Here is an 18,398-nt window from a genome sequence, read left to right on the forward strand (position 1 = left end):
GTGTAAACCTCTTTATTAAAGGGTATTCAGGTATTGTTTTCATTATATCTGTGATTTTAGTTCATGGCTACATTAGGATATGCTGGGTAGCAATAGGTATCTGCTGAGAACCTATTTAACCTTAATAAGGATATTAATATTCTCATATCTAATATCTTGACATTTTGAAAATGCAATCTGATGTAAATATTTTTGTTCCTACCAGTAAAACAAACAAATTTACATTTCACCTTTTTTATATATGGCAGTTGCCTTATTATTGTTGTTTATTATTGTATCCAGTTGAGGGAGACTTAGGGGCAGGGGAGTTAAATGAAAAGTGTTATCTGTGAGACACTATGAGGAAGGTAGGCTCATGGTTACAATAAGCATCACAGAGAAATAGATGGGAATTAGCTTATTAGGTCGACCTAAGAAAACATGACTCATTTTCAAATGTACTTGGAGAACAAGGAAGTGCTAATTTTTAGCAATTGTAAAAACCTCTGCATACCACATACAAGTATTACATCTTACTGCTGCTGGTATTTGAGTAAGGGGCTGAGAAACATTGGTTTAGGCACACTGTAATACAGTCACTTGACCAAAGAAAGAGAAGTGGGGCCACATATGTTAAGGGATAGAGAAAGTTTGGAGGCAAGCAAGAATAATTGAATGCATTACATGTAATATCCCATAAAAAAGATGTTTTTAAAAGTATTTCTGTCCACATCACTTTATATCACACATTTGGAAAACAGTGATCAAAAGGAAGTTTAATATTAAATGCATGTATACCCACATTTGGATGCTGATCTTGGTTCAGATATGTGTATTGTCACTTCACAATTGTTAGTTATTAATTTCACTGTCTCTGGTTATATTTTGCTAGCTTGCTTGTTTTGTTGATTAGGTCCACTTATAGGTGAGATCATAGTGGTATTTTTCTTTCACTGCCTGGCTTATTTCACATAGCATGATGCTCTCCAGAGACATTGAAATGAAGAACAAACTGAGAGTAATCAGAGGGGAAATGGGAGGGGATAATGAGGAAATGGGAAAAGGTTTTCAGGAACATCTCTAAAGGACACATGGACAAAACCAAAGTGGGGTAGGATCGAGGGTGGGAGGTGGAGATGGCTGGGCTGGTGGGGGGGAAATGGAGACAACTATACTTGAACAGCAATAAAGAAAAAGTTTTTAAAAAGTTGTAACTTGAATTAAAACAATTAAAATAGTAAAACATAAAAAAATTTGTCAATTATTTTCAATTTTTAAATTTGCCCAAGGAGTTACATCTTACATAAAAAAGTTTTCATTGCTTGATCTGCTAAATCTGATGGGGTACTTTATTATGCCTTAATAGTGAAAACTTTTATTTTTATTCTGTTGTTTGCAGAGTAAAGATGGTCGACCTTTGCCAGCAAGGGATAAACGCACCTTAAAACAACTTGAAGAAAGGTTACGAACACTTCGGAAGAGAGGGAGGCACTTAGAATTCATTGAAAACAGCTGGTGGACAAAATTTTGTGGCGCTCTGCGGCCCCTGAAGGTAAATGGAATTTTAAAAATTATGCTGTCACTCTACTTCCAAGTTTACATAGTGTGTCTCAGAGAGGTTAAGTTCTCCTTGTGAGGTGTTACAGCATGGTACTTAAGAACATGGATTTTGGAGTCCACATAATCCAGTTTTGAATCATATCTCTGACATGATTCAGAACTCCATTTATCCATGTGTAATGCAAGTGTTAGAGCGACAGAGTTGTTAGGAGATTTAAATCAAAATATAGGTAAGTAATGTAGTATGCTGCTAGTGTATTTTGCAAGTCATACTTTTCTGTAAGTAGGAGATCTGGGACTCATAATAAAACTCAAGAGCCCTAACGGAAATGTAATAGAACATGCTTTACTGTTAGATGATATCTGGCTAAAGCTATGTAAAACGGTGTTATTTGAGATGGAATACTATTACCTTTTTGGGGTGGCCGGGGCATCATTTGTTGGCCGGAATTCTTGGGACTGTGGTTTCTAAACATAAGTATCTCAATTGAATTGAGCGTATCATAATATGACCCTGAGTCTAAAAAGTAACTAGGGCTGCTGGCTGTAAGCTTTTGTCTGTGCCCACTCTGTGTCTGGCATTTAAAGCACCAGAATTGTTTATAGCATGGGTATACAGTGCCAGTGTGATCAGAAAGTGCGGTGAATAGACTGGTCTGAGTAAAGTTAAGCAAAATGAAGCTAATAAGTGGGTTTTGGCGAATTTTTTAAGAAAGTGTTTTATAGGACCCTATCAAAGATCAGTCAGGTTGAGTTCCATGGTGCATTGTCTTCCTCTTATAATTAGAAAGGAAATGAGGAAATACAGTGACTGCTTACCCCAAAAAGCTCCTCTTTTGAAGGAGTTTTTCAAAAGTATACCACAATCAGTTCTATGTATCATATTTTAACCCTCTGTTAGAATAATTTTTTAAAAAACTCACCCAAATTCTTTTCCCAAAGTGATTTGTCTTCACAGTACCAAAGGTATGAGAAGCCTTCCCCAACCTTATCTTAATTGTAAATTGTTTGTAGCTTCTTATAAATATTTATAACCAGTCTGTAACATTAACTACCTTGTTTTAAACATTCTCTGCTCCATTTCACTGATCATATGATATGCTTAGATGGATTTTTAAATCGACTTTATTAAGTGTGCAGATTGACTCACCAAATACAGGTATGTATATATAGAATACCCACATTATCCCAGAAAGCTACTTTGTCTCTCCCTGCTTCCTTGAGCTCAGACTGCAGAAAACCACTAATGTACTTCTGTCATTATACTTTAGTTTTATGTATTTTATGATTTTGTATAAATGGAATCATAGAATTATAACCTTTGAAAAACTTATTGGGTAGTGCATAGTCTTTGTCTGGCTTCCTTGACTCAGCCCAGTGGTTCTGAAATTCATCCATGTTGTTGCATTTTTTGAAGTTGTTCATTCTTGTTTTATTGCTTGAGTAGCATTCCAGTGTGTGTCTGTGACACTGTTTATCCACTTACCTGTTAGTGGATTTGACTTGTTTCCAGTTTGAGACTATTATGAATAATATTGATGTGAACATTTGTGCGTAAATATTTGTGTAGATGATGTTTTCATTTCATTCATATTTTTCTGGGGTAAATAAATGCCTAGGAGTAGAATGGCTAGGTCCAGTGTTTAATACACGTGCAAGTTTATAAGAGATTGCCAAAGTATGTTCCAAAGTGGTTGTGCCATTTTGCATGCCCACAGCAATATAAGATTTCTACTTTCTTTGTGTCCTTGTCAACTTTTATATTGTAATTATTTGTAATAGTTTTCCTAATGGGTGTGTAATAGTGTCTCATTATAGTTGTGATTTGCATTTCCCTGGTGACTATTGGTATTAAACATCATCCTCTATTCTTATTGGCTATTTCTATACCTTCTCTGAAATGCCTCTTTGACCATTTTGAAAATTAGGTATTTACTTTATGAATGGGTTGCAAGAATTCTTTATGTATTCTGGATCACGTACTTTGTCAAATATATGTATTTTGAAAACACATATTCATACAAAGTAGGAGACAAATATATGTTGTCACCCACTTTATGACTTGGTTTTATGTTTTCTTAACACTGTCATTCAAAGAGATGTTTTTAAAGCTTTTATAGCAAACATGTTCTCCTCTGTTTTCTTCTAGAAATTTTGTACTTTTACATCTTGTATTTAGATTTATGGCTCATTTTAAGTTAATTTTATTGGATGGTATGACCTAAAGGTAAAGGCGTATTTTATTTTTCATATGGATATCAGATCATTTTGTTTTTCTGAAGACCATCCTTTGCTCATTGGATTTCCTTGGCAGTTTTGTCAAATCAATTGATCATATATATATATGTGAGGGTCTAATTTTGGACTGTGTCTTCAGTTTTGTTGATCTATATATATCCTTATATTAAAACTTGAGTACTGGAGATTTCAAAGCAGTCATGAAATCAGTTTTTTAAGTTCTTCAGTTTTATTTCCTTTTTTCAAAATTGTTTTAGCTATGCTGGAACCTTTGCATTTCTGTTTAAATTTTAGAATCAGCTCATAATTTCACAAAACACCCATGGGAATTTCTATTGGGATTACTTTGAATCTGTAGGTAAACTTGGGGAGAATTGATATTTAATTAAATTTATTTATTTATTTATTTATTGTCGGTCCAGTATAGTTCTCTGCCTTCCCCCCCGCACTCCTTCCTGCCTCCCTCCCCTATTTCCACCCCCCTTGTTGTTGTCCATATGTCCTTTATAATTGTTCCTATAACCCTTCACCCTTTTATTATTGAATCTTCCAATCTATGAACATATGTTTGCATTTACTTATGTTATCTTAAATTACTCTCAGTAGTCACTTGTAGTGTTAAGTGAAGTAGACTTGCAAATACAGTATTTTGATAAATTTGTAAGTATTTTTTCTGTTTTTTTTTATATATTTAATCTGTATTATATTTTTCCATCACCATTGCCCTCCTCCCAGCAATGACCTCACTGTTGTCCATGTGCATGACTCCTTTTTCCTTTTTGCTTAATCCCTCCACTCCCTCACCCCCCCCACTAGCTGTCATCCTGCTGTCTATCTTTGAGTCTGTCCCCATTTTCCTTGTTAGTTCAGTTTGTTCATTAGATTCCACATGTGAGTGAAATCATATGGTATTTGTCTTTCTCTGACTGGCTTATTTCACTTAGCATGATTTTCTCCAGATCTATATGTACAGTCACAAAGGGTAAATTTTTCTTTTTCTTCCTTTTTTTTTATGGCTGAGTAGTATGCCATTGTGTCAGTATCCCATAGTTGTTTTATCCACTCATCTGCTGGTGGCCACTTGGGCTGCTTCCAGATCTTGGCAATTGCAAACAACACTACAGTGAACATAGGGATGCTTATATTCTTTCAAATTAATGTTTTGGGTTTCTTTGGATATATTCTCAGAAGTGGGATTGCCAAGTCAAAAGCAGATTCATTTTTAATTTTTTGAGATGTCTCCATACTGCTTTCCACAGTGGCTGCATTCACAACAACAGTGCAAAAGTGTTCCCCTTTCTCCACATCCTTGCCAGCACTTACTGTTTGTTGATTTATGGATGGTAGCCATTCTGACAGGTGTGAGATGATAACTCACTAATCATTAGTGAGTTACATTGCTATCAGCAATGTCTGAGATTATGTAGCCATGTTTTCTTGGATTTTTATTGTTTTGCGTCTAACATTTATGTCTTTAATTTGTTTTGAATTTATTCTTGTGTGTAGCATAGAAGTGGTCTAGTTTCATTTTTGTGCATGCATCTGCCCAATTCTCTCAACACCATTTATTGAATAAACTATGTTTAGCCCATTGTATGTGCTGGCTTTTTCTGTCAAATATTAATTGACTATAAAGTTATATGTTTATTTCTGGACTCTCTATTCTGCTCTATTGATCTATGAGTCTGTTTTTATGTCAGTATTATGCTGTTTTGATTACTATAGCCTTACAGTATAGTGTGATATTAGATAGTATGATTCCTCCAACTTTGGTCTTTCTTAAGATCACTGTTGCTAAGTGGGGCCTTTTGTGGTTCCATGTAAATTTTTGAAGTATTTGTTTTAGTTCTGTGAAATACATCATTGGTATCTTGATTGGAATTGTGTTGAATCTATAGATTGGACATTTTAATGATACTAATTCTTCCTACCCATGAACATGATATGTGCTTCTACTTATTCGTATCTTCTTCAGTTTCTTTCTTCAGTGTCTTATAGCTTTCCAAGTACAGGTCTTTAACATCCTTGGTTAGGTCCGTATAGGGAACCAGTCTGTGTGGCAGTGGTGAATGTAGCCCAGCCCCTGATTCTGAAAACCAGCAGAAGCCAGTCGGCACATGGGAACTGAGCCCACAGATCAGTTTTCCCATGGGGAACCAGGCCATTGTACTTAGGCTGCTTTGAGGCTTGCTTTTTGCTAAAACTTCTTCACCCTGAATTGAGGCAGCAGATGTTTATTACATATTTTTTAAGTAACCTCCTAAAGTCTGTGCGAATAAACCTCCCAAGGATGGAGTGTGGCCAGTACAATTACTTTCCCCTTGGATTTGCAAACATCCTTTGAAGTATTTAGCAACATCCTCCCCTTCATTATCTGTAAAAGGTAACCACCTAAAGTGAAACTGTGCATAGTAAATGAGGACCATCCTCAATGTACTGTGCCCAGAAAAGCCACAAAAGCCTGTCCACGCAAGGGTTGGAGCCCTCTCTTACTTAGAGAGTGGCTGTGCCATCCTTTTTCTCCACAGAACTCTGTAGTCCACGTGAATTTGTTTGTTGCATCCACAACACACAGACCCTGCTGGTCAGAGTCCATGTCAGGTTTATTCCTAGGTATTTTATTAGCAATTGTGAATGGGATTGTTTTCTTTATTTCGATTTTAGTTATAGTTCATTATTGACATATAAAAATGCAACTGATTTCTGGGTATTTATTTGCATCCTGCTACTTTACTAAATTCACTTATCAGTTCTATTAGTTTCTTGGTGGAATCTTTGTTTTTCTCTATATACAGTATCAGGTCATCTGTAAATAATGACAGTTTTACTCCTTCCTTTCCAATTTGGATGCCTTTTATTACTACTACTTCTTGTCTAATTGCTAAGGCTAAGACTTTGAGTACTGTGTTAAATAAAAAAAGTGAAAGCAAACATCCCTGTCTTTTTCTCAGTCTTAAGAGAAACACTTGTAGTTTTTTCCCATTGAGTAGGATGCTTATTTTTCTGGCTAGATTAGTGTGTATTTCCAGCTGCAGTCCATTTCAGCCTCCCTCTTGGAGCCTGCAAATGGAGTTGAAGGGACATGGGCCATGTGGTTGTTAGAGCCACTTGGCCGTGGAGCGAACAGGTGAGTGTACTGTGCGAGTGCAGGTTCCTGAGTGAGAGAGAAAGCTTAGTCCTTTATGAGCCCACACCACCTGCTGTGTGTGGGTGTGGTAGCTGTTAGACCCACATGGATGTGTGGTTCCAGGCAAGAGAGCAAAGAAACAAACAGGCGAGTGCATCATTGGCAGTGGGGGGGTGGGAGGGGGAGATATTGAGAGATTGATTGACTGATTGAGACATTTTTTGTTGCAATGGGAGTATAACCAGAAGCTTGGGTTTAGGACAGATCAGACGCTTTCTCAAAATAGCCAATCAACTTTCCAAACTTTTGCAGATTTTGATAGATCCACCCTCTAATTAGACTGACAGGCCTGTATGGTTCAGCACCATCCCTGTACCCACCAACATCCCGGACTGGAGGGATGGGAAGGGAGGAGTGTTAATTCCTTTGGTAGAGTAAAGCTATGATCCCCTGGTTATCAGTATCTAGTTAAATACCAGTGATGATGTTGGAACTTGGACATCAGTGGCTCATCAATACATAACCCTGTTTTTTGTGTGTTTGTATTTAAGAACAACTTATTTAAGATAATATTGTTGATGCATCAACATTGAACTTACGACCAATAGCAATATAACTCATGTCTGGACAAAGCTTACCTAGCACATGTATTTTCTTAGTAATCATGGCCTTGGGTTTGTAGACTAATTAGCCTAGTTGTCCCTGGAACTTGGGAACGTGTCAAGAAAAAAAGAGCCTCAGTTATTAGTAACAGATTTTTACCCATTTTTTGTTATGAAATTTTATTTCTTAGGGACCCAGTTCCAATAATTTGTTTGCCTGTTCTATCTTCACTAGTGTCTAAAGTTTATATAGTAAAAGGAAATGGGTTCCACCAATTACAGTACTTAACACATTTCCCCACAGAAACATGGTTTCACATGAGTGTCTTTAGTGATGCTAGTACCCTGTTTCAGGACTATTGTCAGTTATATAGTCTTTTCTGGGCTGTGATATAGTTTTATATATTTAATTAGCATTTACAGTATATATGGTACATAGAGGTGTATATATAATATGTATTATGTATATGGCATATATAGGTGTATATACTGTGGGAAAATATTCCAATTCCATATTTTAACAAGTTAATATAACCTGATGAGTTTCTTGATTTCGCTTTTTTTGTATGTGTATATTAGTCTTAATACAGTCTTTTAAAAAAAATTTATTATTTTTAAAGAGGAGAGGGAAGAAGAGAGGGAGAGAAGCATCAATGTGTGATTGCCTCTCATGCCCTCTCCCCACACTGAAGACCTGAACTGCAACCCAGTCATATTCCCTAGAATGGGAGTCAAACCAGTGACCCTTTGGTTCACAGGCCAGCACTCAATCCACTGAGCCACACCAGCCAGGGCTTACTATAGTCTTATTAGTCTTTTCAGTTAATTTTGAAGCTTATATATGAATATAACTAAAGTACACCTTTTATTTGACCTAGCAAAGAGTCTCATTTGTTTATTTACAAAGTGAAGATTTCAAAGTGTTCTGTCTGTTTTTGTGTATGTTCTCAAACAATGTCATAATGAAAATTTAGATGACAAATGCCTAAGATTATGTACTAAACTAGAATGTATCTTAGATCATTATAGTTATATTATGGTCATATACTAGCAATTTGTATGGAACATAATGATTTCATGCTTTTAATATCAACTTTTAGAACTATATTTTAATGTTTTCTTTTAGATCATTTGGGGAATATTTTTCATCTTGGTTGCATTGCTGTTTGTAATTTCTCTCTTCCTGTCAAAGTAAGTACATTAGACATATTTTCTAAAGCACTTACATAAATCCTATGATAATACACATTTTCCTTGCTGAATTCCATTAGTGTAGTTAGTCTATTCATCTTCAGGAGCTATTTTACTTGAAGTGTTCTACAGCATTAACTCAAAGAATGACTAAAAAGTTTCAATAGTAGTTAGTATTTCTTTATTCTTTATTAATGAACAATACCTGTAAGATAGTTAAGTGAGGTTTAATTTGTTATTCGAGGTTTTCTTTGATTCAGTTGAATTTGCATGCTTAAGTTATAAATTAATTGAAAGTGTGGTCATATAGTATATAAAATCCCTCTATAATTTTTTTCTATTTAGTTTGGATAAAGCTCTTCATTCAGCTGGAATTGATTCTGGTTTTGTAATTTTTGGAGCTAATCTGAGTAATCCACTGAATATGCTTTTGCCTTTACTACAAACAGTAAGTACAAAAAAAAAGTCATTTTATACTCTAGCAAACATTCTCACACACTATCAAATTATTATGTTGAAAAACCTATTAATACCTGGCAATATATGCTTGTGCCCTCTGCTGATTCGGCTTTTTATTTATATGTAACTGCCACATTGATATGTTGCTTTAAGGGTTACTGTATAGATATTTAGCTGAACTCTTAAATTATATGTAATTTGACTTGATACTATATAAACCTTAAGGTGACCTTTTCTGAGACATTCCTGGTTTTAATTTTTGATGTTTTTCCTGCATATTTAAATGTAATTTTTAGCTTTATTTGTTACAGGATTTTTCCAGAATAATGGGAGTAAACAATTGGGAAATAGTTTAGTAATCATTTTGGGGGGGTAATTTTTTTTGTATTTTTATAGTAGCCTGATCTAAATCAGGGTTGATATATTAAACATTTGCCAAAAATGAATAATGAGGTTTTAGTTAATTTTATATGACTTCTAGAGCCCTGCTTGTGTATTGTATTGAATTTAATTTTATTTTTTTCCAGGTTTTTCCTCTTGATTATATTCTTATAACAATTATTATTATGTACTTTATTTTTACTTCAATGGCGGGGATTAGGAATATTGGCATATGGTTCTTTTGGATTAGAGTGAGTATATATTACAGTATTGCTATTTTCATTATGTGTATATCATTTTATTATTGAAAATTATCTTGGATTTATAATATAGAAGTTGTAAATATCTTGATGCTAGAAGTGATGGTAAATTAGTTTTTTCACTGTATGCTGACATAAAAGTGCTTTTGTCTAGAGCATTGGTATTAAACAGGGGTGATTTTGCCCTCCTGGATATGTTTACGAATATTTGAAGACATTTTCATTTGCTAATACCAGGGGGTGCTCTTGGCACCTAGTGGGTAAGAGGCTAGGGTTTTTGATAAACATCCCGCAGTGCACAGGGAGGCGTCGATAATAAGGTCTTATCCAGCCCATAATATCAGTAGTGCCAAGGTTGAGAAACTCAGGTCTAGAATTTATATTGTTTTTCTTAGGGTTTGGCTGCGTGGAAACACAGTGAACCACAAATAGATACACTGTAAGTCAAAAGATGGTCCTTCCTACTATGAGTTAAAGATCACTATATGATTTAGAGAAAGGGTTATTTTTTATGCTTATTTTGAGGTAAATTAAAAGTTTTTTAATGAACGTGTATCAAATGGAGACTACTTCCAGCTGTGAGTGAAAGAAAAGCCATTTAAATAGTGGTTTGAACTAGTGAATGACTTTTTGCTATAGAAAAAAATGTAACATTGCTTTAGTAGCAAAAATGACATTTGTTAGCAAAAATGTCAAGTTCAATAGTATCTCTAATCCTCCTCACTTCCCCCTCATTATTATAATTTGGCAGCTGCAGCTTCGCTTATCCTGCCTATGTTACAAAAGGAAAAGGTAGATGGCAGGCTTTGTAAAGCAAGACTTAACAGAAATCCTCAGTGGACTTGAACTTTTCTTTTGATGTTTAATATTTTATCACTGCTATCTACTACTAGGTGCAAGGGAAGCTGGGAAATGTAAAATTTTAGGTGATCATATCATCAACCCATCCAGAATTAGAATTCTGTTACTCTATATAGTACTACAATCTAGTCATAAAACAGGTAGGTGCTATCTTAGTTGCTAAAATAAAAGAATGCTCTGCCACTGAAATGAAGCAAGCTACCCAGTTCCTTGTATTTATTACTGTGTGCGTTAGTTTTGCTCTAATATAGCTACATATGAAAATATGTAGTCAGATTATCATAACTAGATTTTATGGCAGTATGAGAACATTATGAGCATTTTATATTTATGAGTATATATTAACATGTGACATGTCTGTTCTTGTGCAGTAATATTACATAAGATCACAAATATATTGTTAATACTTACAGTTTAAAATAATTCTTCTAATCTTTAGATAAAATTAGAGGTAGTTCACAATTCTCCTTAGCTCTATAAACTTCTAATAGATGCTATCGCATAATAAATTTAGAATGTTTGTCTGGAAACAAACCATGTAAATACTGATATATTCTGTAGGTCCTGTGTTTTTAAGAAATCATTTGTAGGTTCCTTTAGATATAGATGCTTTGCCATGGCTATAAAATAAACATACTAAACCTATATGCTTTACATGGAGAATTGTCTTTATTATTTTTATAATTATTTGGAATGATTAAGAATTCTCAGTGTTTATTTTGAATGAAAGAAAGGCATGGTTGATTGAACTCTGTTTACTACCCACATATGAGCAGGACTGAGAGTCTTGCCAGTAAAAAATGTTTCTGAGATGCTGTCTTCTTTCTTTCCAGTTATATAAAATCAGAAGAGGTAGAACCAGACCCCAGGCACTCTTATTTCTCTGTATGATACTTCTGCTTATTGTCCTCCACACTAGTTACATGATTTATAGTCTTGCTCCCCAGTATGTTATGTATGGGAGCCAAAATTACTTAACAGAGGTAAGTGCAAAACTTAAAAACTCATTATTTTGATATTGTACTTTTTAATTGTAACTTACATTTTATTGATTGTACTATATAGTTGTCTTGCTTTTTCTCCTTTTGCCCACCTACACCCAGCACCGCCCCACTCAACTCAGGCAATCTGCACACTGTTGCTCATGTCCATGAGTCATACCTAAGTCCCTTGGCTGCTTCATTTCCTATACTGTACTATACATCCCCATGGCTATTCTGTGACTACCTTTTTGTATGTCTTAAATCATACAAAGGGTCACCTCTTCACCCATTCCCCCACCCCACTTCCATCTGGCAACCATCAGAACACTCTGTACTTGTTTGCTTAGTGTGTTTTTTAGATTCAGCTGTTAGTAGATATGTATTTATTGCCATTTTATGTTTATAGTTTTGATTTTCTTTTTCTTAGATAAGACTCATTAGCATTTCATATAGTAATGGTTTGGTGATGAACTTCATTAGTTTTTTCTTGTTCTGAGAAGCTCTTTATCTGCCTTTTGATTCTAAATGATAGCTTTGTTAGGGAGAGCAATCTTGGCTATAGGTCCCTGCTTTTCAAGACTTTGAATATTGCTTGCCAATCCCTTCTAGCCCACAAAGTTTCCTTAGAGAAATTAGCTGACATTCTTATGGGAACTGCCCTGTAGGTAACTAACTGCTTTTTTGTTGTCACTTTTAAGATTCTGTCTTTATCTTTTTTTAAAAGATTTTATTTATTTACTTTTAGAGAGAGAGGAAAAGAAACATCAGTGTGTGGTTGCCTCTCACACATTATTGTCCTCCATACCGGTTACATGGGGACATGGCCTGCAACTCAGGCATGTGCTCTGACTAGAAATTAAACTGGCAATCCTTTGCAGGCCTGCACTCAATCCACTGGGCTACACCAGCCAGGGCAAGATTCTGTCTTTATCTTTAACCTTTAGCATTTTAATTATGGTGTGTGTATCTTGGAGTGGGTCTCTTTGCATCCTGTTTGGGACTCTCTGTACTTCCTGGAGTTCATTTTGAACTCAAATCCTTTTTATGCTGTTGAGTTCCTCACTAAATTCCTTGGGTATCCTTATAACTGGTATTTTGAACTCTGCATCTAATAGATTGCTTATCTCCATTTTGTTTAGTTATTTTCCTGGAGTTTTGATCTGACCTTTCATTTGGGCCATGTTTCTTTGTCTCCTCCTTTGGACAGCCTCCCTGTGTTTGTTTCTATGTATTAGGTAGAGCTGCTTTGACTCCCTGTCTTGGTAGCATAGCCTATGTAGTAGGTGTCCTGTGGGGTCCAGTGGCACAGCCTCCTCTATCACCCAAGCTGGGTACTTGAGGTGCGCCCTTCTTTTGGGCTGAGTACACTTTCCTCCTGTAGTTGAGTCTTCATTGCCATGGGCAAGTCGACGGGAGGCATTTACCCAGGCAAGTCAGCTACAAGGACTGGTGTGACCACTGAACATCAAGCTCTGCCCTTCCTGGAGGATCAGCTGTTTGGATGGAGGGTGGAAGTGCTTCAGTATGGTCTGTAGCTGTCCACTGCATACCCAGGCTCTGGGGTTTCCTAGTCATAGAGGTGAATGTCAGCCACCACCTGTGTTTTTCTCAGGCCATCCTGCACTGCCTCAGGTATAAAGCAATCTGAGATGGCTGCTAGTTGTGCTGGGCTTGGAGATTCTCAGGTGAAGCCAAGCTGTGAACCTTGGCTGGTTGCTGATAGTGCCAGGCCTGGGACCACTTAGCAAGAAGTAGGGGTTCTGGGGACTCACTGAGATTGGCTCTTGCTCGTTTGAGAAGATTTAGGAAGGTAGAAGCACGAGCCAAGACCAGTCATTCATATGTAAAAGCAGCTTGTGTGGGCCCTTAAGTTGGGTGGGAGGAAGTCTCTGAGTATCTCTAGGGTGGAGCAAACAGTGTTAGCAAGGTTGATGGAGTCTCAGGTGTGGCACTAGCCTATGGCTCCGTAGGTCTATGGGAGAGGGTTTAGAAAAGAAATGTTGCCATTTGCCTGCTTTCTGTCTGGGAGAAAGCTGTCCCCCAGCTCTCACCTCTATGCCAGACACTTCAGTTCCTCCTTGTGTGCCACTGGTGCCTTTCAAGCTGCTACTCTGCTGCTGGAGCTCAGAGGGAGTGAGTCTGAGTAAGTCTGTGTGTGGGTTCTTTAAGGGGAACTGCTTGGGACTCTAGCACTTTCTTCTACCCACTCAATCCCTTCTAGTCTTTGCATCCAGAGGTTATGGAGGCTTATCTTCCTGGCTTGGAATCCTGGGTTGGGGAGGCCTGGTGTGGGGTTGAGGCTCCTCACTTCCGAATATCTCTCCCAAATACTTTCAACCACATGTGATGTGGGACCAGCCCATTATGCATCTCCACCCTGCCTACCAGTCTGGATGGATGTGGTTTCTTTCTGTTGTTGTTGGACTTTGATTCACATGATTTTGATGGGTATGAGTGATGGTTGTTCCATATTTTAGTTCTAATTTTGATGTGGTTGTGTAGGAAGTGAAACATGCTTATCTGTGCTGACATCCTAACCAGAAGTCGTCACTTTTTTGATATTTTAAGGATACTGATATTTAAAAACAGTTTTTAATTTGTAAAGACTGGCATAAGATATTAGCTTTATCAGATTAAGTTTAATTTTGCCAAAGCTGTTTTTTCATTCCATTTGTGAACATACTTATATTTGTTTCATACCAATTTTTAAAAAATAACATACTAAATTTTATTAAAGTAGGTTTTTAAATGGATCCCATGGTGCCAAGCTACTGTTATTAAATTTTATTAGTAAAATTTAATAAATTTTACTAATAAAATTTTATTAAAGTTTAGCACTTTATTAAAACCTCTAACATTTCCTTTAAAATAACATTTTAAGAACTTTATTAACATTTTTGATCTTCAAAAGCTTTGGTGAGCAAAATATGTATGCTCATAAGTACCATTAATCCCACAGGAGATGCTTTATAAATATTTTATTTGTGGGTAATTGGGCTTTCTTTTAACATGATGGGTATTCTCTTACCTCTTAACACTGATTTCTTGATATTGATCTTTCAGATGCCAGCTGAGGTTCCTAGTTGTAATTGGGTAGCTAGTTTGGGTTTTTTGACACTCTGAAATCTTTTGACCACATCTGATATAACCTTTGTTTAGTTTGTTTCCTTTTCCTGAAATACCTCTTACTCTACTTCCTAACAATTCAGATCAAATCCATGCTTCAGGGTCGTGTTGAAGCCTTTCTTTAATAGAGTCCTCGTTATTGATGTAGTCTGCCCAGGTCACTGCTGCTTTTAGCCTATGCTGCTTCCTCCACTCTTTTTTACTTTGACATGTGATTAGGAAGCAAAAATATCTAACTAGCACATCAGACCTTCAATTAATACCACCCATAATATTGCTAAGTATTGAAAAGTAAGTTGATTGAAAAACGTTAGGAAACAATGTGGGTAGAACAATCATGATGGAGGTACAGGAATGATCTGTGCTCAGGAACCATAGGGCTAGAAGATCACCTGAACCCATCTCCCTTCTTACACCTTTTTACTCTCTTCCTGCCTCATCCCCTGCACCTAGTTCTCTAGGTCATGCTTTTTAAACAGTTTTCTGGAAATGACAATTGTGCTGTTGCATAAACCAAAGCTACTCTTTTCTTGTTACACTGTGGAAAAATGAGTAGGCCCTTTCTCTGGGAAGAAGCTCTGTTATTTAACATAGGACCTAAAGATTGTTGCAAAAAAGTCCTCATATTAAACTTATCTTAAGACTTACCTTTTAGAATATTAGATATAAGTTAATAGAAAAGAGTATAAAGTTAATGTGCTTACTTTTGAATCAAAATATAATTTTTAATATAGTTACATTTTAACCATATTTTCACATTTCAGACCAATATAACTTACAATGACCATAAAGGCAATTCAACCCTTTCTGTGCCAAAGAAATGTGATGCAGATGCCCCTGAAGGTAAATAAAACAACTCTTACCAACTGTTTTTAGAAATTACTACTCTGTAAGAAAAGAATTGCCTTGCATTTTGCTATTAATCATTTGATGCATTTGTTTTAACACGTGGTGACAAAGGAACTTTCAGCAAGAAGAAATTACTGTCTCTTAAGTAGGATTTCTTGATGACATAATGATTTTAATTAGGGAAAAGGCCATTATAAATTAGTTACTTATGAAGTAATAAAGGCAGTTACTACTTATCACATTTAGTAGTACAAGAAGTCACTGTTAAATGAATTGTTTTTTTCCTTGAGAAAGTCAAAAGTTTTGGTGGAATCTACAATTTTTAGGACCAAGATCAAAGATCTGTAACCTAGAACAACTTTTAATTCATTCAAGTGTAGTTATTTGAGTTAATAATGTTAACAATAATAATGGTAACTTTCAAAAGTATATAATTGGGTTCCAGGCACTCTGCTAAGTATTTCATGTGTATTCTGGGAAAAACCTCTGTGATCTTGTGCTGTTAAACTGTGTATTTTTAGAAAATCACTTTCTTCTCTAATTTGTTGTGTGTTAAGGTGATTTTTTTTCTTTCAATATTATAATATTTTGTCCTGATTACAGTTTCTGTATTCTTTCAAAATTTGCAAAGTTTTCTCCTACTCTGCTTTCAAATGCTTTTATTTCAGGGTAAAGTAATATGTCAAATGTAGTATATCTCTTCATAAATCATTCATGGGCGTCATTATAAAAAAGATAAATTCTGAGGGGTTTTTTAGCAGGGTCAACTACAGAATGTGATGGAGTAACAGGAATAGGTACAGAGTTTAGGGATAGCCAAGAAGAAGAAGGCATTAACTCTACCTGGAGGAGAGCGCTGTGGAATGGTAGTCAGAAAGAAGGCTTCAGGAAGAGCTATCAGAGCTGTCGTTCAGGGTTAAAGAATTGATCTAGTACGTGCATAAAGAGAAGACTTGTAGGTGGAGGAACAAAATGCGCACATCAAATGATCTTAAACTCCATGGATACGTGTCTAAGAGAATTTAAGACATTATTGTTTCATTTCTTACATTATGGGGTTAGGGGGTTGGAGAGAGTGAGGAAATGAGATTGCATAGTTAGGTGTCAGATTGCAAAAGATCTTGGAAAGTAATTAAAGAGCCAATAGTTATAAATAATAAAAATAATAAAGATGTTCTTATCTGATTTATTTTCAGTAACTTAATTATAACACTTATGTAGAGAGTAGATTTGAGAAACTGTGACCAGAACATAGAAATCAACTGGGAGGTATTTGCAGGGAGAGTTATTTATAGTAACCCAAAAGAGATGGTGAAAGACTGAAGTAAACAGTGGTTATGAGGGTGCAAAATGAAGAAAGAAATTTATGGGGTTAATTTAAGCAATTTCTTAGAGTAGTGAAAAGGGAAATAGGAGGTTCTAGAATGGCACTCTTGTTACCGAATAGTTTGATAAATTTTGGTTTCACTAAGCTGAGATAAAAATTCATACTAAGATCAGAGAAACATGAGAAATAATTAGGTGACTTGATATCCATCAGGAACATTCAGGTGGAGACTTTATATAGGCAGTTGAATGTGTACATAAGGAATTCTGAGGGTAGATAGAAGAGGATGAATATTGGAAGTCTGAGGACAATCTAAAGGCAAAACAGATAAGATACAGAGAAAAGTGTGAAAAATGTTAATGATGGAGATAAAAACTAGTTGCATTGAATAAAAAGGAATATAAAGCAGTGACTGAGTTTACATTAGTCTTCATAGAAATTCTTTCTAGAGATTGAGAGAGATTGGATAGAAACTATAGAAGGCAAGGACTTTTTTTTAAGATTAGGAGAGACTTAGGGATGGCAGGATAAAACTAATGGAGTGGGAGTGGTCAGATAAATATATCAAAGGATGAATGAATGATGGGCCAATATAATTCACTTTTAGAGGAGGTGATAATTAAGAATATCAAGACAGAATGAGGTATTATAGCCAAGATGGAGATGTAGGTAGATACACTTCACTTCTTTCTTCATAACTGAAAAAAGAAGGATAACAACCAATTTAAAAACAAAAAGAACCAGAACTGCTAGAAAATCAAACTGTACGGAAGTCTGGCAACGAAGGAGTTAAAGAGAAAACATTCATCCAGACTGGTGTGCCAAGACAAAGAAATATGGACTGTGGCCCAAGTGGAAGGGCAAACCAAAACTACAGAAAAAGAACTAAGTGACCAGGTGATAGATAACCTATCAGATGCAGAGTTCAGAACACTCGTAATCTGGATACTCACAGAAATGATCAAATATGGTCACAAAATGAAGGAAGAAATAAAGGCTTTACAAAGTAAAATAAAAGCATATAGGGAAACAACAGTGAAGGGAATGAAACTGGGACTCAAATCAAGGATTTGAAACAGAAGAAATAAACATTCAACCAGAACAGAATGAAAAAACAAGAATCCAGAAAAAATTAGGAGAGGCTGAGGAACCTCTGGGACAACTTTAAACATTCCAATATCCGAAGAATAGGGGTGACAGAAGAAGAGAAAGAGCAAGAAATTGAAAACTTACTTGAACAAATAATAAAAGGAAAGCTTCCCCAGTCTGGCAAAGAAACTAGACATGCAGGTCCAGGAAGCTCAGAGTCCCAAAGAAGTTGGATTCGAGAAGAAGCACACCAAGGCCCATCATAGTGACGTCAGCCAAGATTAAAGATAAGGAGAGAATCTTAAAAGCAGCAAGAGAAAAGGAGACAGTTACCTACAAAGGCGTTCCCATCAGACTGTCAGCTGA

The 18,398-nt window shown here is 35.9% G+C and overlaps 1 protein-coding gene across 1 annotated transcript in view; it reads left to right on the plus strand.

Annotated features, from left to right (window-relative positions):
- Positions 1-18,398, plus strand: part of LMBRD1 (LMBR1 domain containing 1) — a 113,017-nt gene that overhangs the window by 67,482 nt on the left and 27,137 nt on the right. Inside the window, exons 9-14 of the mRNA XM_037034282.1 lie at positions 1,379-1,531; positions 8,633-8,697; positions 9,043-9,145; positions 9,684-9,788; positions 11,492-11,641; positions 15,532-15,610. Coding sequence (XP_036890177.1) covers positions 1,379-1,531; positions 8,633-8,697; positions 9,043-9,145; positions 9,684-9,788; positions 11,492-11,641; positions 15,532-15,610 — 655 coding nt within the window. The remainder of the gene's footprint in view (positions 1-1,378; positions 1,532-8,632; positions 8,698-9,042; positions 9,146-9,683; positions 9,789-11,491; positions 11,642-15,531; positions 15,611-18,398) is intronic.

The sequence above is a fragment of the Sturnira hondurensis genome, unplaced genomic scaffold, assembly GCF_014824575.4.
Source record: "Sturnira hondurensis isolate 20B ecotype Veracruz unplaced genomic scaffold, ASM1482457v3 Scaffold0022136, whole genome shotgun sequence".
NCBI lineage: Eukaryota > Metazoa > Chordata > Mammalia > Chiroptera > Phyllostomidae > Sturnira > Sturnira hondurensis.